The sequence below is a fragment of the Strix uralensis genome, chromosome 2 (genome assembly GCF_047716275.1).
Source record: "Strix uralensis isolate ZFMK-TIS-50842 chromosome 2, bStrUra1, whole genome shotgun sequence".
In the NCBI taxonomy this organism is placed as follows: Eukaryota; Metazoa; Chordata; class Aves; order Strigiformes; family Strigidae; genus Strix; species Strix uralensis.
Genome location: NC_133973.1, coordinates 12,962,863 through 12,986,560, shown reverse-complemented (window position 1 = coordinate 12,986,560; position 23,698 = coordinate 12,962,863). Strand labels below are relative to the sequence as shown.

Here is a 23,698-nt window from a genome sequence, read left to right as displayed (position 1 = left end):
AAGCCTTTTGTGTGTCAGTTGTCTGCTCTGCAGTTCAGAAGCAATGAAAACATGTGGCCTCTCACTTAAAACTGAAGCAGCAGTCTTAAGAAAATGCTCTGTTCAGTGACGATAAACCAAAATCCACATTGCTCACTGCAGACTTGCAAAGAATGTTGTTTCTATCTGGGTCAGTATTTGCTTGAATATTTTTGAGTTTGCTCTGGATACAGTAATGCCCTTTTCATGTTATGTTTTCTGGCAACATTTAAGAGAGTCTCTTGCAGACAAAAATGTTGATTGTATGTGTAAGTTACACAGGTACATGTTTATGTTCCTAGACATACTTGTGGTCTGCTCTGGTTCAAATGGAAGCAGTGTCACTTGACATTCCAGAATAGCTGCATCTCTGCAGTTCTACTGAAGTGCTCTAGTCTGCAGGTTCAGAAAATACTTGCTTCCTCTCCAGGTTTATTTTAATGTCTTTTGCTTTTTAATCATGCAGAAACATTCAGGGAGTTTAAGAAAATCCTTCATACACATGATCAGGGCAGGAGGGAAGGGAGAACCTAAATTCCTCTGCTAAATTGCTTGAAAATTACATGCTGGACACTAATCTTTTAGACATATGGAAATTGTGTGGATAGTGTTTGAAACTATCTGAAACTATTTGAAATTATACAGTGACGCTTCCCTTTGACGTGTGTCAATAATAGTAAATAGGTACCATCTTATAAAAGTATTTTCAAAAATCTTTTTTAATTCATCATTCTTCAACTACACTTACTAATTTTACTACTGCAGAAGAACTGTGGAGAAGTAGTGTCATTTTGAGAGGCTTGGGGGAGAAATGGCTTATTTTAGGGTATTTGACAGGACTTAAATAAGACGACAACCCCAAAGTAAATGAGAAGATACAGATAGTTTTGTTGATTTGAGAGAGATAAGATGTGCACAGAAAGCCCCTTCAGGAAAATTACTCAGGATCGTTTGTTTTATTTTGTGTTTTCTTTCCTTAAATTGGTATGGGCTTGCTTCTGCTCTAATGATGAGGAAAGGTAGTACAAAGGCACTGCATGGATGAATCATTTCCTACGAGTTTGGTACATAGACATTAGGTTTTCCTTGTAAAAGGGCCTCCATAACCTTTTTCTGCTGTATAAGGTGTGCATTTCAGCTTCCTTCATGTTTTTGTTTCCTTCTGAAATTATCTCTCTGAAGATTTTGAACTAATTGAAGGTTGTAATAAAGTAACACATTTCACAGCAACAGTATGTACATGTAATGTCGTCAGATATTTTTGTATTACTTCACTGTCTTTTTTTCCCCCAAAATTATATTATAAAAAGAGAAACTGTTACAAAAGCCCAGGGTGTATCTGTTCATAATGTGTGCATGTATAGTAGGACTTTTAACTTTGGGCATCAAACATTTAAGGAAAGCACAGTGACTATGTAATACCACCCTCTCATGTGAGATACTCCCTAGAACATTGTCTCAGCTGGAGTCATGTGCGTTCTACTGCAAGGGATAGCTTATGTAACTAAGATTAAATACCTGAAATACTGAGACGCTGCACTTCTTCAACCTAATTCTATAGAGAACTAATGTTACTGGGATGTCAAATCACATCTTTCTGATGAGCTGTAGCAGAGCTGACTAACTCACCTCCTCCTAGACGAGTGTCCACAGGTCAGCCTAATAGCATGAGGCATGTGCAGAATAGCTGCCAGCCTCTAGTGCAGGGTATTATTAGGGCATGATGCAACAAATATTACAAGGACAAAGATCACTGAAAACACTTACAGGAGATAACTTCTGTGGTTCAGGAGCCGAATGCTGCAGGCAGTATTTCATTACAAACAGGATCCTACTTTTTCTTTCTATAAAGGCAGTATTTTTTTTCTGTTTAAAAATACACATATTTTTAAACAACAATCTAAGCATGCTGTCAACTAGGACAGTCCCAATCTCAACCTTGGTTTCATTGGTCCTGTTCCCTTCCCCCTCCTACTGCCCCTGCCACCTCCCCAAACAAGTAAAATAACGCTTTAGATTTGAATAATGAAGAGGTGTTTTCAAAGGCATAGAGCCTAAGACACAAAAAGCAAGAGCAGTGAAATGTTAACTCAAACAGAAACTCAACTTGCCAGCCATCTTTGAAAACCTTTCTCCCCTCCTCATCAGCGTGGGAAGCGTTCTGCGTGACCCCCCTCCCAGATCTCTGCCAGAAGAGGCTGTTTCTTGCCATGCCTGAGAGGTCACCAGATGTCAGTGCTGTAGGAGCAGGAGGAGAGGGTCTTTCAGAATCCTTCACCTTGCTAAGGCTCTGTAACACCCTCAGTTTGAGTGAATGTGGGCTGTCTGCAAGGTCTTGAGAGCAACAATTTGCTTATATAAACTGGGGGGAAATGATCCCTGGCTGGTGCTGTTTCCAGAGTATTTAGGAATGATACCTGTATAACCTGTATAAAAGCAGCTGCTAAGAAATAGGTGTTACTGTGTTTCAACAACCAGTTCTCACCTTTCTTTAAGAATGCAGAAGATAAAAGACCTATTCCACAAAGCTGCAGCAAGAAATCTGCTGAATTTAGTGAATTTCAAATTGGGGCCACCACTTTTTTGGACACTTGTTCTTGGAGAAGTCCCATGAAATAACATTAGATGTTATTTCGTTAGCTAATTACTTATTTCCCAACATCTCGTTTCTGTCTTAGACAAAGTACTAGCCAACAGAGCTCTAAAAACATATTCTCTGGAAGAGTTTTGTTTGTTTTCTTGGTTGTTGGTGAAGTTTTGGGGGTGCAGTGTGTTAGTGAATAGGTAGCGAAAGATCCTACTTATTTATTAATCGCATCTAATGAACATGTTTTCGTGAAACTGTGTCAGCTGAGGCATGAAAAAGCAGTTCTTAAGGTATAGTAAGGCTATAATCTTTCCTGATGGATTCTCTGTTGGTTTTTACTTAAGGGTTATTGTCTTAACCCTTTAAAAAAAAGACAAACAACAAGAAACCAAACAAAACCCCCAAACAAACCCTACCTGCCCCTGCCCCCCCCTTCCCCATCCCCCCAAAACCAACCCGACACCAAAACCAAAAACTTCTCTAACCCCATTTCAGCATGATCCCAGTGCTGTAACCATTTAGGGTGGTGTACAAAGAGAATCAGAAAACATTGCAGAGCCACAGTTCCAGGAACTAAATAAACAGTAGGCTCTTGAACTAAGACAACTTCAACACCACAAAAGCACTGACGTTTTCCAACTTTGTTCTCTGAACTTTGTGCAATGTTTCATTCTCTCTTTACCATAATCAAAATTTGATGTGCATTTTTTCTTAAATGGCATCTGATGTGGTATCTCTCTTCAGCTCTTTGTGGTTTCCTGTTTTTCATACACAGATGAAAGTATCTGCTGAGATCTATTAAACTTCACATTTTATCATTTATGACTTTCTCAATATAAGCCTCTAAGTAACAAGTAGATTTCTTTGCACGTACAAATGTAGCAAATGCCTGATGTGGTAGAAGTACAGGAGTGTGTCTTTAGTGTTGTACTTCAGATTACTACTTGTTTTAATTTAGCTTAACTGCATATTTATTATGCAGAACCAACTTAATACAGTCGGTCTTTTTTCCCCCCCCCATAGCACTGTACTACGAAGTAATATACATTTCTGCATAAGAAAATAGACAAAGTGGAGTAAAACATTTTGGCTCTTACAAAAATAAGGCAATATGAACTAATAAAAATTGTAAGAAATATTGATTTGTGAGGCCTGTATCTGTCATTTTAGCAGTTATTAACAACAATTACTATGAATGTGTGAGATTTTAAGTCCTGAAAATTGTTACATATTTGTTAATAGTTATATGTTTGTTATATTTTGGTTAATTAAAAAGTTTTCAAGATATCCTGTAATCTGCTCTCAATGTGAGGCAGAACTTAGTTTAAGAGAAGGTGTTACGGCTTTGCAAAATTTGGATTTGACCCTAATGATATGAGAAAAATTTCTATTATTGAACAATTTCTCATAGTTTTGAGAGTGATAAAATGGAGCACTTCCAAGTGATCAGCCTCATGTCAGATTTCAAACACAAACACTTCGCTGGCAAAATAACTGTGTTGTCTCTGATATCTCTGACTATGCAAATAGAAACTGAATTTGACAGAACACTGCTTTGTATTAGAGAGGATAATTTTAATTTCCTTCCATTTCGATTTCTCACCTTTTGCCACATTCACTACTGTCTGAAAATACTCCCCATCCTGCAAGAATGTGTGAAGGTGAAGATCTGAGAAGATGTGTCTTCTAATATTCATGTAACTGTCCTGGGCTATGACAGGCCTTGGACCAGTGTCAGTGGTATCTGGTTGATTGCTATCATGTTACCTGACCAGTGTTTATGAGCTTTAGCTATAAAAAATGTCATCACAGTTGATACTAAATTGATGCTTATCATTCGGAGAAGAGAAGTGTGAAGAAAGGAGTTCTTTACCAGGCACAGAGCTCTGGTCCTTTACGTTATCTCTGAGAGGGCGTGAGGTAGGTTGGTTGCTACACCTGCTTGGTAGGATATTTCAATTTCTGTGCTGTTCTTTTTGTTGTCCTCCTAAGGAAGCTTGAACATTTCTTGTTGTAAGATAGTACACTTTGTACTAAAAAAAGTACACTTTGTTTGGCAGTGTTTAAAGGAAGGAAAACTGTTCTTTCATTTGCTTAGGCTGCTTTCAGAAAACTTTTTTTTTGTCTGTAGAGAAACCAAATTAATGTTCCGCTTCTTTTAAAAGTCTAGTTTTGATGTCTTAAATACATGGTTTTATTAAATTTATTATTCCCACCCCTCTCACAGAACTATAGTGCCATGGAAAGTGTTCAGGCAGTGCCTTCATGAAGTTCATCAGATAAGCTCTGGTTTGGAAGCAATGGCTCTTAAATCTACTATTGACTTGACCTGCAATGACTACATTTCAATTTTTGAATTTGATATCTTCACTAGATTATTTCAGGTAAGATTTGAAAATTTTAGATACTTGTATGAATTTGAAAAGCTTAGTGCCCTGAGGCAAGCACCTATGGATCAAGGAGGTGGATTTTTTGGAAAACCTGAAATAATTGAGACACTAGAATTCGGAAATAAATGTTAGTCCTTCAGAGATGTTTGGGACATCAGCATCTACATCTGAAAAACTGAAAAAATCCGTCAACACTTGCTTCATTTCTGCACATCCTTTAGTATGATTACAATATCTTTGTGTTTTCTGCTCACTTATTTTTCACTATTCTTTAAATGCATTCCTAGAAACTTAGACCTTCAGGTACTTATCTAAGTTTTACTTCTGTTTTCACTGTGCTTTTATATCTGTACTTATATAAAGTGTTTCTACAAACACGTAAGGAAAGTTGCATATAACTTTTTTTTTTAGGCTAAATGTAGGCCTAACTCTTCTTTATGAACATATTTTTGCCATTAATGCTCTGCTGTTTATTTACAATAAGGGACCATCTTTGGGAATAACATTAATTATATTATTGCTAATAGGTAATATTTATCTGAAAGAAGCTTGTATGAATTTTATGTGCCTCTGTTAACCTTGTGTCCCTTCTACAGAACATACTTGAACTATTTTAGTCAATATAGAAGGCTGTGATGGTTTGCATCCGTGTTAGATGTATTGATTCTGAATTTGTCATTCTAGATATTTCTTTTGTATACAGCAATCTTTGAGGTATGCAACCATTTACTTGATCGTTTCTTTACCCCATACAGTGATAAACGGTGCACGGCCTCAAGTTGCATTGGGTATTAGGAAAAATTTCTCCACTGAAAAGGTTATCAAGCACTTAAGGATGTGGTTTATTGGGGGACTTGGCAGTGTTAGGTTAACGGTTGGGCTCGATGATCTTAAAGGTCTTTTCCAACCTTAATGGTTCTATGGTTCTGTGATTATTCTTTAGCCTGCTGGAGATACATTCAAAATACCAATTTTACATCAAAACCTGGGCCACGTGTTTGTTCAGTCTTCCATGTTTTTCTGTGATAATCTGTTTAGCTTTCTTGGTTTTGCTGTTATGTGAAAGGGTGCCATTGTGAAGTTGATATTAAGATTTGGCCAGAGGTGGTTAATGGTTTTAGTTTACAGAGTTTTGATTTTTGATCATCTCTTCCCCACTCTGAGTCAAAACTGTATCAAAGTTGAAAATGTTATGGAGTAAGTAATCTCTCTGTTTAATTTAACCACAAACATTGGTCACTTATTAAAACGCACACAGGTTATGCAAGTTTGAACAAAACTTTGGGGGTTGTCTTTGATGAAATAATAAACTAGAGAATACAGATCATTGTACTTTATGCCGATTTAGCAAAATCCCCCTAAGCTTTGCCCTTCATGTGGAGTGTGATATGATCAAGCATTCCTGTCTGAACGTTGCAGCCTTAGGATCAGTTTCTACTTTGTCAAAGTTTCTCCCTTTTATTCAGTGTTTGGCAAACTAATATGGTGTTCAGGTTGGTAACAAAGCTGAAATCTTGATCTCAGACTTGACTGCAAAATGTCTGAGGCCAATTTATCTGCAATATCATCACTATGAAATGTATTTAAGGTTCCTTTCTGTAGGATTTCTTTCTACTAAGCATTCTGCTTATGAATAACAACAGAGTTTGAGGGTTTTTTGTTTTAATTTGTACATCAAATATAAAATTAAATGAGAAGTCAGCGATCTGAGAAGTAACAGCTTGTGGGGTCCTATAGATTGCATTAAAGTTCAGGACAGAAGCCTCAGATGAGATTTATTTTCCTTGTTCTGTAAGCTGATGCATATCTGTTTGCATTGGGTTTTTTGTGGGGCCATTGCTGGTTTGATTCATTACCATGGCTTGTGCTAGAAAAAGGGGATCAGCAGTGTTGATACATGTAAGGAGAGAAGACTGGTTAGGATTAACTTTTAACAAAGAAGCAGAGAGAATTTTTGCCAAACAGATTACCAATTGGTGCAATAGCTGCGTAACTGTTGAAGTGAACTTGCACTGAACTTGGTCTGAGAACCTCTCCCAGAGGTTACATTTTACTTCTCTGGTTTTTAAACAGCTTCTGTAACTATGTGTGCATACACCCACGAAGAGAAAATCCCAATTGCGTAAGTAATCAAAATACTGTTTTGCCAGCTGTGGGTTGTGTTACAGAAAAGCTACATTTATAATGATGCTTATTCACAGAAGGGAAGACTGCTTTTTATGGAGATCCTGTAAAAGTGAAGTTGCTCCCCCTGCCTCCCCACTGTATGCATGCACAGCTTTAAGTGCTGTGTTCTCTGACCAGAGACAAAGTTAGCACGGCGGAATACGTAGATGCTTTGAAGGAAAGGAACTTCATTCTGTCACTGTTAACATGTTCATTTAAGTTGTCCTTTTGTGTAAAAATATTCCCATAGAAGAGAAAGTGTACAAATCTTTTCCCATTTAACCTTTCTCTGTGTTTGTGTGCACAAGGAAAACTATGAATTCTTGCCCTCTGATTTTTCAGTTGTACTGTCACATCATCTTTTAGGTAGAGCAGTAGTGTGATGTTCTGTACAGAGTCCAAGCATTTGAGGAAGATATGGTCTACTGTCAACTTAGAAGCTTGATGGTTGTGATTCACCAAGGAATCTGCATGCTACTTGAATTTTTTTTTATGATGTCCTGTAGCAAGCCTTTATGTTACCACGGTCCAACAAAACATTGAAGTACTGAGTGTTTGATCATCCTTTTTCATTTACGTGTATGCACTTGAGTAACACAATAGGAGAAAGAACGTTCTGTTTTTGTGAAGGAATCGTCAGTGTTGGTGTGGTGAAAGGGGAAGAGTCAACTCTCCTTTTTTCTCTAGTTAGGGCAACTAAAATATTTCATGTGATCCTGGCATCCGTCTTTGGTGAGAGGGCAGAGAGGAGCTGGCAAGGTGCAGTGCTGTATCTAGGATTGTGATTTTTTTTTTTTCCCCCTCCTTTCTTTTGTACAAATTTGAACACTTGAGGTTTCTTATGGCCTCTGTGCTGAAAGCTTACTGTTCTATTTCATGTGTCTGATTTGAAGAGGTATTAATTTTAAAATAAAACAGGTGTTCATCCATGTTTAAGTAGTGGTTAGGGTTTGCCTGGGAAATACATCATAATCTCAAGCAGAACTGTTAGGATACTCTGCTCAAGTGTGTCATACAGGTGTTTTATCTCTGCCTTACTAGCCCGTAGAAGTCTCTTTAAAGGGAATTTGTAGGACATGCAAGAACACAAGCCTCTTCTCTTGTGCTGCTTATCTTCGCCTGCCTTGATCTTTTGACAAATACATAAAAAAAATCTCCAAACCATTCAGAGGCAGTTTCTTGTCTCTCCAAGTGCTAGCAATGAACACTTAATATATTTATATTAATCCACTACTTAAAAATCATCCTTCATTTACAGTAAAGCACTGTTCTGTATTCTTTGAAGTGCTAGCATATCAGGCATGTTTCACTGAGTTTTCTGAAGCATTTGTTATTCAGGTCAACAAAGACTGTGATGAAGTGCTGTCAATATTTGTTTTGTTTTCTGTCTGTAATACCATTATGGTAACGGAAGAAATCAAGAAGTAGAGAATAAGAAAAGGAATGACAGCTCAAATTAGTGGCTTTATTAAGCTTCATTTGTTAGTGTTACTTATCATTAACTATGAAAGTGCCTCAGGACCTCTCACAAATAGGCTTAATTGTGTTTTTATTAAACCACCATGGAGCCATACTGTCCAGGCTCTAACTAAACATGATGTTTAATATTTTATGTTGCTACAAATAGGAGATCTCTTAAATTCAAAGTCTTCAAAATCTTTATCCAAAAGCTTACACTTGCTGTTCTTGGAATAATTCTTTTGAAGGAACCCTTGTAGCAAAGCTGGTTATATAGGACTGTCTTTTGTACTATTTGGACCTTAACCAAAATTGCATGTTTTTCAGCTGAAGCTAAAACATTCTAGGTGTCTCTGACAAATTGACTTGAGTTTTATTAGAAATATATAACTACCTGGCTGCATCTGTTTAATTGTTTGTCGTCTTTTTTTTTTTAGCCATGGGGTTCAATCTTAAGGAATTGGAACTTCTTAGCTGTGACGCATCCTGGATATATGGCATTCCTGACTTATGATGAAGTGAAAGCGAGGTTGCAAAAATACAGCACTAAACCTGGGAGGTGAGAGGTTTTGCTGATTATTGCTTCCCAAATAAACTTGCTGTCTCAGAAGCTACATAATTATTGTAGGTTCATACTCCTATATTGCGTGATACTTACACTAACTGCAATATTGAAGGAGTGAGTTTTTGGCTATTTTTTTGTAACAGAGTGAATCAGAGAAGTAGTAGGGTTTTTTTTATATACTTGTGATTTTATTTGTATCAAAACGTATTTTTTTAAAAAGTTTAGTACTAAAACTCAGAACTCCACATTCAAAAAATGCTGATCTTTTAGATTTTAAAACATAGGAGTTTAGTAGCTATGATCTGTTTTTCATGCCACAATTCTTCTACAGCTATCAAGAAAAAAAATACTGTATTAGCACATGAAAGTCTAAATAAATACAAATAAATAGAATAAAAAAATGAAATTACATTGCTTTTCCGTTCTTACTCTGAATTAGGTACAACAAGCAATGCATTCTTGAAAAGTATATTTGAAAATAAAATTTGCTTTTCAACATTTGTGTTGAATTGTTGCTTAATAGTAAAAATCATCTTAACGTCTTTCATGGTAGCACACAAATTATTAATTTAATCAGTGCTTATGCTTTCCTTTCTGTTCTTTTTTTTTTTTCTTTGACAGTAATGATTCTGTATCACAAACTCTGCACCTAGAAACGGAAACTGTCATATTAAATATCATAAATTTTGAGTAGTAGAGTTTTAAAATGTGTAGAGTTTTAAAATAATTTCTGTGTGGTGCTATACATACTGAATTATTCAAACTGAAATTTTACCATTTATGCCACTTCTGTTGTCCTATTTTTTCTTCACTCAGATTAGAGAAATAAAAATTCATTAATGGATTTAATTCTATATTGGCTAACTCTTATTTTGCTAGTTTTTCCTTTCAGTTATAAAGCCTTTTCCTTAATGTCTGGTTGTCTAACTTTGCTACAAGATCACATGTATACATAGTTAAAAGTGCATCATTTGCAACTTGTTAGTCTAGCAACAGTTCTACCCATATTCTGTACTTGGTTTCTTTTGATTTTTAGCAAGCAGTATACTGTATCTTGTTCAGTTATGTGACTGGTCAAGTGCATATATACATGGATCTTGTGGTTCCAGCATAATGACATTGATTTTTAACTTGACACTCATGAACATTACTACATAAGTCAGATAACTATGTTGATTTTGAGAGTGGTTGCTATACTTAGTATTTTCTCTGTTATTGATTCTGATTCTGTGATTATAAAAGAGGAGCAATAGAGAATTATCTGAAGGTGCATTTATGTTCCTTGTAAATAGAGTTAGTTTTAAGATAACTTCCTATTGCATATCAGAAAATTACTTTCTGAATTGCTTAGGTGAAATGCTGGAGTGTGAAAGAGGAGATATGAAGTGAAATTGCTTCTTTAATCTGTCTAAAATGTCCTGGAAATTACAAGATTCTGTTCAAATGAATAGTTACTACTTCAATATAATGCTGGCCCTATTGAAGGTTGTAAGAGCTATGACAAACTTCAGGGAGGCTAATATTTCTCATTTTAAATAGTTTGGAAGGAAATAAAATATTGATGTATAATGAAGAAAAGCTGCTCTGTAATACAAAATTGAGTTTGTGGTATTTCACTGTGGGATGCTTTTCTGAATGAGGATTTTGCATATGAGATGGTGTCTGACATGAAAAGGGCTAAAGTTTTTAGTAAGAACAACTAAACATGCCCAATACTATTGCCTGTAATCTTCCTTTCCCTCCTGCTGTGCGCTCTCTCTACATTATGTATACTCCCAGCTATCACCTGTAACACACAGAAGTATTTAAATTTAAGTCCAGTTGGGTTGGTGTTACCTGGTATTTTCTGAAGTAGAAGTGATATTTCTTCTGTCCTGCTCACCTCCTCTGGTGCACACAAAATTAACATTGCTAGTAGAGCAGTTTTTATTATTCGTTGTCCCCATTTCTGTTGCATCTAAAGATATTTTATAACTCCCCTTCCATTCGTTCAGATTATTGGCCTGTGTATGCACCAAAGATACATGTTGTAGCTATGGAAACTTGATAATATAATACACTGTTCTTGAAAAGGTTTATGGGCATGTCTAAATGTACGTAGTAAGACTACTCCCAGGGAATGTGCAGCTTTCACTTTGAGAGCTGAAAAGCAAGCAAATGAGAAGTTGGGGGTAGGGTGCTACTGTTACCTTATTTCTGCCAGTGGGCACCTGAAAGTGTAAAAGATGCAGGTTTGTTTAAGGTTATAGAAAGAACATGTGGCAGAACTGGGAATCTGACCCAAATCTTCAGAGACCCAATTCAGTGTCTTAACCAGAGGCCATCCTTACTCTCTTCACTTGTTTTGCTGAACTGTGATTAACACTGACTTTTTATTCATCCTGTTTTTATCAAGCTACATTTTCAGGCTGAGTTGCACTCGCTTGGGACAGTGGGCCATTGGATATGTGACTGGTGATGGGAACATACTGCAGACGATACCTCACAATAAGCCTCTGTTTCAAGCTTTGATTGATGGCAGCCGGGAAGGATTGTAAGTACAAATTCCTATAGTTACTATAGGTATGAAATCTGGATTTTTTTTTTGTTCTTCTGATGCTTATATCTTATTAGAGATCTTTAAAACAGAGAATCTAGATATGGTGTTTAGCATTCCTTTGGAGTTTAAGGACCATCCCTTTTATTCATTTGAAAAACACTTGTTTCCAGGTAATTCCATTAACCAAAGTTAACCAAAGCCATATCTCATAGCATATGAATTCCAGGAGAAAATAAAATCAGGCAGCTGTCACATTGATCCCTCCCCCCGCCCCAATAAGAGTCCCACATGCACTTAAGCTTATTGAACAGTTACTACTGCCAGTTACTCATGTGTCTAACTCTGGACAATGATTTGAAAGCTATGTAATTGCTTTTTTATATATTGTGCAGCCAGAACAGTTTCCAGGTTCTAATAGTTTATTGAAAAGATTTATAATTATAAGAGAATCTAAGTTTATAGGGAGAAGTAATACATTTTTACTAGGTTGGCTAAAGTAACAGACAAATTTTTGGTGTCAGTCTTTTCACTGGGATACATCCACATGATGTTTTGATATATCCACATGATCATAGTGGGGAAAAAAAAAAAACAACAGCAAACAATAACTGGGACAATTGATCAATCCTCAAAAAAAACTTGAGAAACCCTTTACAGTCTTGCAATTTTTCTCAGTCCTGCACAGTCCAGTTATTTTTTATCCAGGTATAATGCTTCCATTCCTGTAATAAAAAACACACTTATAATGATAGTGTTTCTAGTAGAAACTCAGAGCAAACAAAAACTAGAGCTGAAAATATTTAATGCAGAGTGAAGTTTTTTGTACCCTATGTAAATATAACTTTCTCACAGTGTGAATTAACAACACAGCTTTCAAGAAATTGTTTCCAAGTAAGAGGTTCCATAGATGTGAATGTAGAACAACTTTCGGTCTCTGTAATATCATTTAACCTATTACTAATTTTCCACAGGATTGAAATGCCCTCACTGGTTCTTGCTTAAAGTCTAGTCTGCATCTTGGATTCTCAGTGTAGATTCTTGTCATAATATACACAGATACACACTTATATTCTGACATATATATAACACTTTATATATCATAATGCACACAGATAAACAGAAATGTGTGTTACCTTCTATTCTGCTCCATTAGTTGAAATAGTCTATTGAGTCACCGATCGTGATGCTTGCAGTGGAGAGATCAGTGGGAACATATGCAAGTATAAGCTCACTGTGAAATGAAGATCTAAAATAATATTCTGTTGAGCTACACTCAGAAAATTACCTGCAAATCAAAGCCCACATGCATTCTGGTGGTAGCTGTGCATGTGATGTCAAAATCTTTCCTGTGCTTTTATGGACAGACTTGAGCATGTATCCAGTTGCTCCCAAAAGATAAGATAGATGGCTGAGGAAAGATGATGCATTTTAGTTAATGTCTGCTGTAGTTTATTGTGCCCCTTTGAAATTTCATAGGTATTATTTAGCTAATAAAACTAAAGAGATATGCATATTTATAACAGTCTTCTTGTGATGCAGCTATCTGTTCCCAGATGGACGAAGTTATAATCCTGATTTGACTGGATTATGTGAACCCACACCACATGATCACATAAAAGTCACACAGGTATGTTCAGAGTTTGTCAGTTATTTTGTAATCTTCCCTTACTATCTCATCTAGCAGTGATAATAAGCTTTTATTAAAAAGTGAGAAATAAATTTATAAGAGTGAAAATATGTTGTTGATAGAAGGGCTTAGATGAAGAACAGGATAACAGTCCTTTAAACTCTAGAGCTGATAGGGACGTAGACGACATGTCTTGAAAAGTTTTGTTTATTCTAAGCCTCTTCGAAGTGAGAAATGTGTTAACGGTTATTAAAGATTTTTCTGATATTTATGTTACAGGTTTATGTAGCTTGGTGTTTCCTTGCTAATAGCAGATGGGAATACAGAAATAAAATCAAGATCAAAATATAGTTTGGAAGCCTGAATAGGAATGGTACATGTTGTTGACAGGTTCAGGAGGAAAAGTATAGTTCATATACCACAAAGATACCAGTTCCAGGGTCTCTCTATCCTTTCTTCTTTGTCTGTTGTGCAAATTAAGAGAGATCAGGGAAAAGCAACAGAAATAATTAAGTGCCTAAAGGGAGACACTTTGCAAGAAAATTAGAATATTTAGATGTGTTTGTAGTCTTGTTAAGTGATGATTAAACTAATATGTGGATGTTTAATACTCAATTAGTAGGAAGTAGCCATCACAAATGCTTGATAAAAATGGTGCTGAAGTTAGCACTAGAAGGGTAAGGTATTCTATGTAGAGCATTTTTCGTTACTAAAGCATGTGGAAGACTTGAGGATATGTTCAGGGAAAGACATCAGAGTTAGGTACAAGCCATAGTGTTTTGGATGGTCTTCCATTTCTTCAGAGCAGATTGGATGACCTGCTGAATCTTCTGTAATTCTGAGCGTTGAGTGCATTCCACCTCTAGAAATATTTTAGAAAAGTAGTAGTCATTACTGTCTATGGTATTATCAGGAATATCATTGTAAAAATTTCATTTCATAAGAGAATGACTGAAATTAATTACCTGGAGAAAGCCTGAGTACTTCCACTTTTCTGACTTTCCCCTTTTCCCTCCAGTGTTAAAATAGTAATGAAAGAGTAATGCAGAAATATCAGATATTTGTGTTGCATAGAACGATTTTCTAGCCCTGTATCCTTGTTTTTCCTCAAGGAAAGGAAAAGCAGCTTAGACATTCTCAGTGATTACCTTGTTCCTCACAAGCCAATCATGTTGTATTTTGAATTCACTGAATGAATCCAGTTGCTTCTGAACTTGTAGTTATGAGGACACCATTATTTAATTCTGATGGTAATTCAACAGAGTCTGAACTATGTGAATGCTGCCTTAAATAATATTTAATTACTGTAGTTTAAAGCTGTCACTAGAGCTGTTTAAACTATGAAAAGATGGTATAAAAGTGGCTCAGGGCTAGATTGCTGCAGATGGATTCTTTGCAAGAGCTCCACCATAAGCATCTTTAGTATATACTGACTACAGCTCCAGATACGAGCTCTCTCCCTTATTTTCTCTTTTTCTTAGCCTCATATCCCTTCCCTTTACTCAGCACTAGCTGCTTATTTTCCTGTGACCTGTATTCTACTTATTTTAAGCTTTCAAAATTTGGTTTTTCAAGACTAAAAAAGCTTTATTTCTATGCAGATGCATTTTTGCCAGTTCCCCAACAATATCTAATTCTAGAAAACTGTTCAGGACTCAAGTTTTATTTATTATTTATTCCTCCTGAAGGTGTTCTTATACCTTCCTGTCAGTCTTGTAAGGATACAAAGTACCAAATGACCGTTGCATGACTGTTGCCATGTTATCCTGGGGAGTATTCTTGCCATACTTCCTTCACAAGGGTTGTTTAGTTTAGTTAAACATACTACATACTTGTTGTATGTAGAAAGCCCTCTTGCTTGTCAGTTTTTCGAGTAACTTTTATTCGTCCTAAACTCATACCTAGAAAAGGAAGTCCCAATTTTATTCACATTCATCACTTAATTTCTCATTTACAACTATGTATTCATTATCTTCCTCTCAGCTGCAACCAGGAAGCAGGATATATGCCTTGCATAGCAGTTAGATGTGAGAAGTCTGTAGGAAACCTAATAGCCACAGATAACTTAAACTTTTTTTGTAGCATCTATTGTAGTATATCATAGGTTCGAAGAAGCGAAAAAGTAAGCTGTTTCAGTAACCTTAGTGTGGCTTTTAAATAGATCAGTAGCAATAGTCTTCTTGACTAATAACTAAAGTGGGTTGGAAAATAGGGGACTCAGAGAAATGTTTGTCACTAATGGTCCTTAAGTATATTCTTTGTGAAAAAATCACAGTAAATAATCACTTGACTTTCTTTTGTTACAGGAGCAGTATGAATTGTACTGTGAAATGGGTTCCACTTTTCAGCTGTGTAAAATCTGTGCAGAGAATGATAAGGATGTGAAGATAGAGCCTTGTGGACACCTTATGTGCACTTCTTGTCTTACAGCATGGCAGGTACTGTCATAGTTCAGTTAGTGGAGAAGAGGATGGATTTCTGTTACATCCCTGTTTACAGTGTGGGTATATTTTTACTTTTCCAGGTATTCAGTAAGAGGGTTCAAGGACAATCATATTTAAGATTATAAGCTTTTTCATTTAGTGGACCAAAATCTGTGAAAAATAAAGTTCCAGGAGTCATTAAAATCTGGTCTTGTAGGCTTGCCAAGGCCATCTGCTGAATGCTGCTAAGTGGAAACTGTTTCTTGAGCGCAGTATCTACTCAGGCAGTGGAAGCTGGGCATTTGGTGCCAATTCAGCCACCCAGGTCACTTCATGATATATTCAAAAGGCACGAAGAGGACAGGTAGCAGCTGAGAGCGGGTAACTGACTGTGTTTTATAAGGAGATAGTATGTCTTTTGTGAGAGAAGGATTCAGTCAGTACTATAAGCCATGTAATGGCCTGTAGAAAAATAAGCTTAGGACTCTTGTGTTTCATGTTAATAATAGGTAAAGCACTAAACCACCTAGCTTTAGATGGTTGTTGGGGTAAGAGATTGAATGGAGGGGACACTGATCTCTCAATGTAATTTAGCGAATATCGCAAAAAACAGAGAGACTTCCTACTGATATAGGTTGGTGTGTTTTGTCCATCTTGTTCATGGACATACCCATCTGTGGGAGAAGGGAGGACTGGTACCTTTAGTTCAGTGTAGTTAACAAGCATTTCACTTAAAAATTAAAATCAAAAGCAGAGGTCATTCCTCTTTACAATTTCAGACTTTCTCCTAATAGGTGCTTCTCAAAGTGAATCAAATCTGTCTCCTTCCCCCTGACTCTTTCTTCTTTCATATCTATATTATAAGGGGACAAGTAAGGGTCATCCCATTCTCAGGCAGGACTCTGTTTCACAGTTAGGCACCTGCCTTTGGTTACAAATGTAGTGAAAAGAGTAAAAAGGATCCTTGACTCTAGTCCATTTTTGACCTGAGTTTGAATGAGTTCATCTCAGTTAATGAGTTTTCATTCTCATGTTTGAGATATGACTTAAAGTACTACAGTTTCTCTTTTCAAATTCCTAATTAAGAAGATAATTGGCAAGCCAACACAATGTATCAGAAGTATCATCTGAGTTTTTCTTCCATTAGCAGTAAAGCTTGCTGAAAAAGGAATGTTCTCAGTTTCCAATTTTGTGTTCTTCTGAAATTTGCGTTTGATGCTCCAAACACAAATCTTTCAAGTTGCCCACAGATCTGAAATTCTGAGAAAATTCCGTTCTAGGTATACCCAAATAAGAATATTTATTTCACTACTAAGCAGCTGCTGAGCTGGAACATTATTTCTCATTTCAGAAGTACCCTTTCTCTGTTCTTACCAGTTTCATTCTGAATAACAAATTTAAGAGGTCTGACTATATTAATCTTTGACTTAAAATAATTCTGAAATTCTGAGGTCTGTAGATTTTTTTAATTTTTTCTTTCTTTCTTCTTAGCTGAAAGGACTAGGCAAAAAGACTGAATTCTTTCTGATTGCAGGGTGTCTCATAGCATGGTAGCAGCACATTCCAGTGTTGTGCCAAGTGATGTGTTCTGATTCTGGAAACTTGAGAAGGTCCTCAGTACTTTGGTGAAAGGCTAGGGATTCAGGAAGAGGACAACAAAGCATTTTAGGCTCAGAGAACTGACATGTTCGAAATCAAGCGTCATCAGAACATTGCAACCAGCTGTAATCGGCCAGGTACATTTTGGACTTCATTACAAATTTAACTTTTGTATAATTAGTGAGACAACGAAGAAATATTACACTGTAACAGTGTCAGCTGTTGCGAGCTTCTGGTGGGCTAGTGTTTAATTGGCAGCATAATGGGTCATTAGGCATGCCTCAAGAGGTCCAGTACAGATGCTTTCACTAAGCAGAAAAAAATTGAGTAAGCAACATCAGATCTGTATAGAATACCAAGGATGATTCAGAGTTGTTCACTTTTATGGAGATTAGTCTCTCAAGAGTTGGTTTAACTGTTTCCTTTTTGTATTAGGCAACAGGAGTAAAATCTCATTTTTCTTCCAGAGAAACCTATTCTTGTCTAAAAACTACATGTCTGGACTTGATTCTAAAAACATATGGGCATATATGCTGCACTGTAACGTTCACAATAGCTACTTTCTCAGTGTTCTAAATAAAACTTTCCATGGGCATGGACAAACATGTGTATTCATTATAGACATCTCGGATCTCAATTTTAATTTCTCAGTTGTATTCATACTGTTGAATACAAGTCTCTGCTGCTGTGATTGGTTACCCAATATATTTTGGTGAACTTAGTGCTTTTGAAAAGGAAGGAAACTGGTAGTACAGAACTATTTGACAACACAGCTACACGTAAGCCTCGAAAATGAAAAGCTCTGTGCCTCATCTGTAAGGCTGTTTTTAGAAAATGAAACTGTAAAGAACTGCATGAGTAAGGGAAGACTTCTGTTCACTTGACAGTGATTACTTCAGTAGGTCCGTATAACTTGGAGGCACTCTGAGGTAAGTAATGTTGACTAGTCCTTTGTAATTAGGATGCAAGGCTGCTAAAAGTAGATTACATATATCTTTCCATACAAAATTAAAATCCAGTACTAACCATGCAAATAGACATGACCGTTGTCAGGAGACATCATATGTAGTTATCTGGCCTGGGGTACAGTTCTTCCACAAACTGTAAAATCATCTGTCAGTTTAGTAAGACTGGCAAGTGTCAAGATAAAAATAATGCTAGAAAAAAATTGAAGCAGTCCTTACGTTTGAAAAATGAAAAAGCTCTTCTTGCTTGATGATATTTCAGTGATAGGTAGGTTGTTTAGAATTAATTTTGGTGTTTGTATCTCTCTAGCTGTCTGTCTGCCTGACTGCAAATATGACACAATGTGATTTATGAATTCAGATTGAATTATCTTGATCTCTCAAAGCTTCAGGCCTCTATAGGGTGTAGTTTGTTTTGTTTATTTTTCTTAATTCAAATGTACATTGTGCCTCTTGATGGAAAAATTTTTTTATAAGTGCTTGAAAGACTTCTCTCTGATATTTTTGTTCATTAGTAGTCTGAAATTACTTTAAAGGCTTTTTGATTACTTCTGATGAGGAAAAAATATTTCTGAAATGAGTAAAAGGAATGAAAATAGGGCTGCTTGAAAATAATATACCACTTACAAATTAAAATTCAAGTAATTCTTGTTTCTGATAATGTGAAAATAGTTCCTTGTTTTACATAATTTATTGAAAATATAGTAAAGTACTGGTTTGTTACTTAAACATGTCAACAAATGCTCGTAGCTTTAGATGTTCTGTATGCATATCACTGAAAGATGGTAATGTTGCAGCCACGATGGACTGTATGTATGTTCTTCAGAGAATAGAAGCTGCATGCCCTAAAGCTCATCTGCATTTTCTAACCTGAGATGAAAAAGAAATACTTTATATTTAATGTAAAAGATATATAATAAAGTGCATTCTCTCTGTCTACACACTTCGCCTCTTTACTCTGAGGAAATAGGAAAATTGTAATCCTAAAAGGCAAGGTGTTACTTCCTGACCTGTAATACTAACACAATTACAATTTTGGTGCTTTGTAGAGAGCATGGCTGCATTTTGGTTAGTTACTTCTAAGTGAAGTTTAATCTTTTGAAGAGAGACAGCTTTAAAAGTGAAGTCAATTTACCATTTATTATAGTTAAATATCTATGAATCTGTTTCCTGTTTACTCCAGTGCTTCTTTACAAGCTCTTAGGGACCTGTTAAGGGCATTTTTGTGTAGAAAAATGTAAGACTGACTTTTAAAATTACTTCTATTTTTCATTTTTAAAAATATATGTACTTTTTTGTCTTGGTGTAGGAATCTGATGGCCAAGGCTGTCCTTTCTGCCGCTGTGAAATCAAAGGAACTGAACCAATCATTGTGGATCCCTTTGATCCAAGGGATGAAAACTCCAGGTGCTGCAGTATTATTGATAGCTTTAGTATGCCCATGTTGGACTTGGATGATGATGATGATAGAGAAGAGTCTTTAATGATGAATCGTTTGGCTTCAGTCCGAAAGGTAAACTTTTAAATACTGTACAACAGATAAAGCTATATGTTTTTAGATGAAGTTGCCTGTAACTTTAAACAATGAGATGTTGCACGTCATGCTCTAGGTTTCAGCAACTCACTGAACAGTTCTCAGGTTGAAAAATGCATCAGTATTGCAGCAATAATATTGAAGTTCAATAGGAGGAAAAAAAAAGTAAAATTCCATGTTCTCAGCTGATATGAACCAAGTTAATTCTGTTTAAATTGGGGGAAGCATGAGTTTGCACCAGCTTGAGACCCTTATCCAAAATACGTTGTATGGACAATTCCCTGAACTTTTATTTGTAAGGAGCAAAAAATTTCGTATGTACAGAATATATTACTCGTTTTCTATGTGTGTGTGTGTTCACATGCACAGAATATTTTAGGACTAAACTGGGGTTTCTAAATAGGTTATAAATATTACTGCTTTGTAAAGGTGATAATTTGTATTGCACAGAAGTAGCTGTTAATCATGTCTTAAGTGAGTTGTCTGTGATTTTTTTTTCTGTATTTTTAGTATTAGGTACTTTTAGCAGGAAAAGTGTATCTGAGATTATTCATAGTGACTTTGTGTTTTGGGATGTTTTTTGTTCTGAAAGTGCTCTATGTTAAATTCTGGGATCTTTGGTCACAGGAGATTTTATCACTGATAAAAACCCACTGTCATTAACAAAAGTTTATTTTATGTTGGTAGTTTTCACTACTGTAAGGGATATTGTCATAGGCCATGCAACACTGGATTTTACAGTGCATTTTCTACATTTTACCTTTTACTGAGGTCATTTAGATTGAATAGTTGTCTTGGAATTAATTCTGTAACATCTTACTCTTCCATTTCCTTGTTGTTGTATTTGTGTTTTTTTTTTTTTAAAGAAAAAAAAAAGCATTTCACCTTCATATCTGAGTGTATCTGTCAGTTAATATGCATACTTCTGATATCCTTCCTAATCTCTTAAGTCATAAGAATCATTCTTGCGTATGTAATACAACATGGCCTGCTCTTGGGAACAGTTTATCCTTCCTGCCCGGATTTAAATTGCAGTCTGCAGCCTGACCTCTGTGAGATAGCCTTGAATTGATGGGCTTTTATAACACTATCACTTCCATGATAAGGCAAAAATGCATTATGCTTTTATCAAAAGAAGGAACAATAGGCTTTACTCTAAGAAGTCTTGTTTTCAGTATCCACCAAGTGCTTGAGTGCTTTGGTGCTTGCTATTTTTGTCATGAATTTCATTGCTCAGTGAAGGAAACCTACTAATTATCCCTGATGTTTAAGAACAACCTTTTTCACTTTTTGTTAGCCTCTTGAAGTCCTTACTTGAAAATGTTGAATTATCAGGTCATTTGGTGATTTTCAGCTGCTGTCGTCTTCTTAAAACTGTTACCAGTGGTTGTACAGTGATGCTCTTAACCACACCACCTGTGTGGAATATGGCATTATTTATATACACTTCTTGGTAGTCATGCCTTCATCAGCCTTGTCTATTTCTTTTAGTCATTATTTATGTTTCATGGTAAACAGTGTTTCTTCAGAACCTGCTAGAAAAAGTTCTTCTTTTCCTCTATGACATTATGTAGGATTTTACTCTTTTTGAATTTTTCTTTTGTTTCATGTTAATTATGTTAATATGAACATGGTACTGCATAATGGCTGTGTTGTAGTCATTTGATTTGTTGAAACAATGGAAGTTAGATGACAAAGACAGTAATTTAGTTCTTGCAGCCAGCCTGCTGATACTGTTGTTACTTTGTAATCCCAATGAATATATTTTTCAATTCTTATTTTATTGCAAGGATTGTCATATGCTTTCTCAACATAAAGCTGTTAATCCTTGAAAATCAAATGTGCTGATTTTGTCTCAGATCGCCTGGCTGGACCATGTGGTATTACTGAGAAAATATTCCTGTGACATACCTGGCTAATAGTGAGCTGGGATGTTAAATTTGCTAGAAGAGGAAAGTTACAGGGACATGAAGTCTTGATGAAAGTGACTTTAGGGCTTCATGATGTGTTGCAGAAATATTCAAATTAGTCCTTATTGTCCTGAAAGCCTTGTGGGAGGGGCACTGTTAAAATGTTTCTAAGCTGTTACTACCAGTTTCCACTATTTTTGGGACTTGTACTTGGAAATATACGCACAATGCAAAAAGTAGTTGCAGTAAGCTCATTTTAGAAGCACACACAGTCAGATTCATCACTGATTAAGGGGACTGAGTGTTTTTTTAAGTGAGCTCTACTTGACAAAGTGAAAACCTGAAAAACACTTTTGGAATTGTCATTAAAGTGTTAAGAAGATACAGGGGTTTTTATCACCTGCTGTACCTGTATGAATTATGAATGTAAGTTGGATATCAGAAAAATACCAATTCTTCAGTTTATCACTCTGTCTCTGAAGTGTACTCGTAGACTGTAAGAGGTATCTGAATTAAGTCCCTAAGGGACCTCAGACTTGAAATTACTTTAAGGAGAAGAATTATCACAAAGCTACTTATTCATTCTTTAATGGAATGAGTAAATGGATACACTTTAAAAAAAAAAAAAATTAATGCTAGGTGTTGTGTATGAGTCAGCAGCAGCAGATCAGCTGTAACAGAAGCTGTAGAGAAATCCACTGCAATTAGTCTGTTTATCTGCCTCATCAAGCAGCTCATTTTTTTTTTTACTTTCCAAATTGTCTTCAGATATTTCTTTATGAAAGAAAGATTAAGAGTGGTGCCAAAACCTCTGTTAATTGTCTCATTGCTGAGAAATTTCCAGCCCCATGGTATGGGATTAGCTAATACAGTTATTGCCTGGAGTGTTCCTTTTCTCAGTTTTCTACTGTTTGTGCTAGCCAAGCACAACATTGTGAAATGCACATTAAAAAATCTGTGCAGATTACAGGCTCAGGTAAATATTAAAAATGGCTTTTTTCATTTTTAAAGAGGGTATTTCAGTCTCTAGTAGACTATGTTTATTATTCCATTATGTTTAATATTCCGTTGTCTCAATGAATTAAGTTATGTGTCACTTTACCTTGTACAAGATGTAAATCGATACACTTCATTGGAAAAGAAAAAAATAAGGAAAATGCATAGTGCAAGAGTTCTTGCGAAGAGTAAATAATTTTGAATTCATAAGTGCTAAGATAATTGTTTGATCAAATAATATTACATGAATACATAGAGGAAGGCCCTAGCAGTATAGGAGCCTGTGAGGTTTTCAATAGCTTGAGTGAATTTACATTCTCTAAAAATGTTTTCTTCTATAACTAGATGAAGTTACCTTGTCTGGGGAGTTACCATCTTCTTTGGAATTAATTTCCCAGCTGTCTGCACCAAAACCTGACTTTGGTTCGTACTGTTACTTTAAAATAGTTATAGGAAATTGTCAACGCTGAAAGCCACTGTTTGTCATGATTAGACTTTTTCCAGCAGATGAGTTAGGTCAAACTTAAGAAATCATGACAGTAGACCTTGGTTCTCAAAATATGGAGGGAGAGTGTGGTTTTGACTCCTCCCCCTCGTTTCCATATTAAGTTTACTTTTTTCTGTTAATGAGAAAAGGCATGTCTTACATAGTAATAATGTTTATAATTTCATCATATAAAATACAGGAATATGTAAAAAAAGACTTGAAATATGTGTCCGGGTATTCCCTTCAGCTGTACATTCTTAACTTGTACATACATGTCACTTCCTTCTTAATGGTACACCTGGTTTATGGGAAAATATTATAATCATGCCACATAACAAGAGAGTCCTAACTGGTTAGTTGCTAGTATTTGGAAGACGCATCAATGCTGGGAGGCAGTGTGCCTCCCTTAGTTATAATGCATTTTACTGATTCCC

At 35.9% G+C, this 23,698-nt stretch overlaps 1 protein-coding gene across 3 annotated transcripts in view; it reads left to right on the top strand.

Moving 5' to 3' along the window:
* CBLB (Cbl proto-oncogene B) overlaps window positions 1–23,698 on the top strand; it is a 132,909-nt gene that overhangs the window by 74,704 nt on the left and 34,507 nt on the right. For all 3 annotated transcript variants that reach the window (XM_074856170.1, XM_074856186.1, XM_074856178.1), the window contains exons 5-10: window positions 4,833–4,989; window positions 9,057–9,178; window positions 11,580–11,717; window positions 13,263–13,350; window positions 15,657–15,788; window positions 19,647–19,850. In XM_074856170.1, the coding sequence (XP_074712271.1) occupies window positions 4,833–4,989; window positions 9,057–9,178; window positions 11,580–11,717; window positions 13,263–13,350; window positions 15,657–15,788; window positions 19,647–19,850 (841 nt within the window). The remainder of the gene's footprint in view (window positions 1–4,832; window positions 4,990–9,056; window positions 9,179–11,579; window positions 11,718–13,262; window positions 13,351–15,656; window positions 15,789–19,646; window positions 19,851–23,698) is intronic.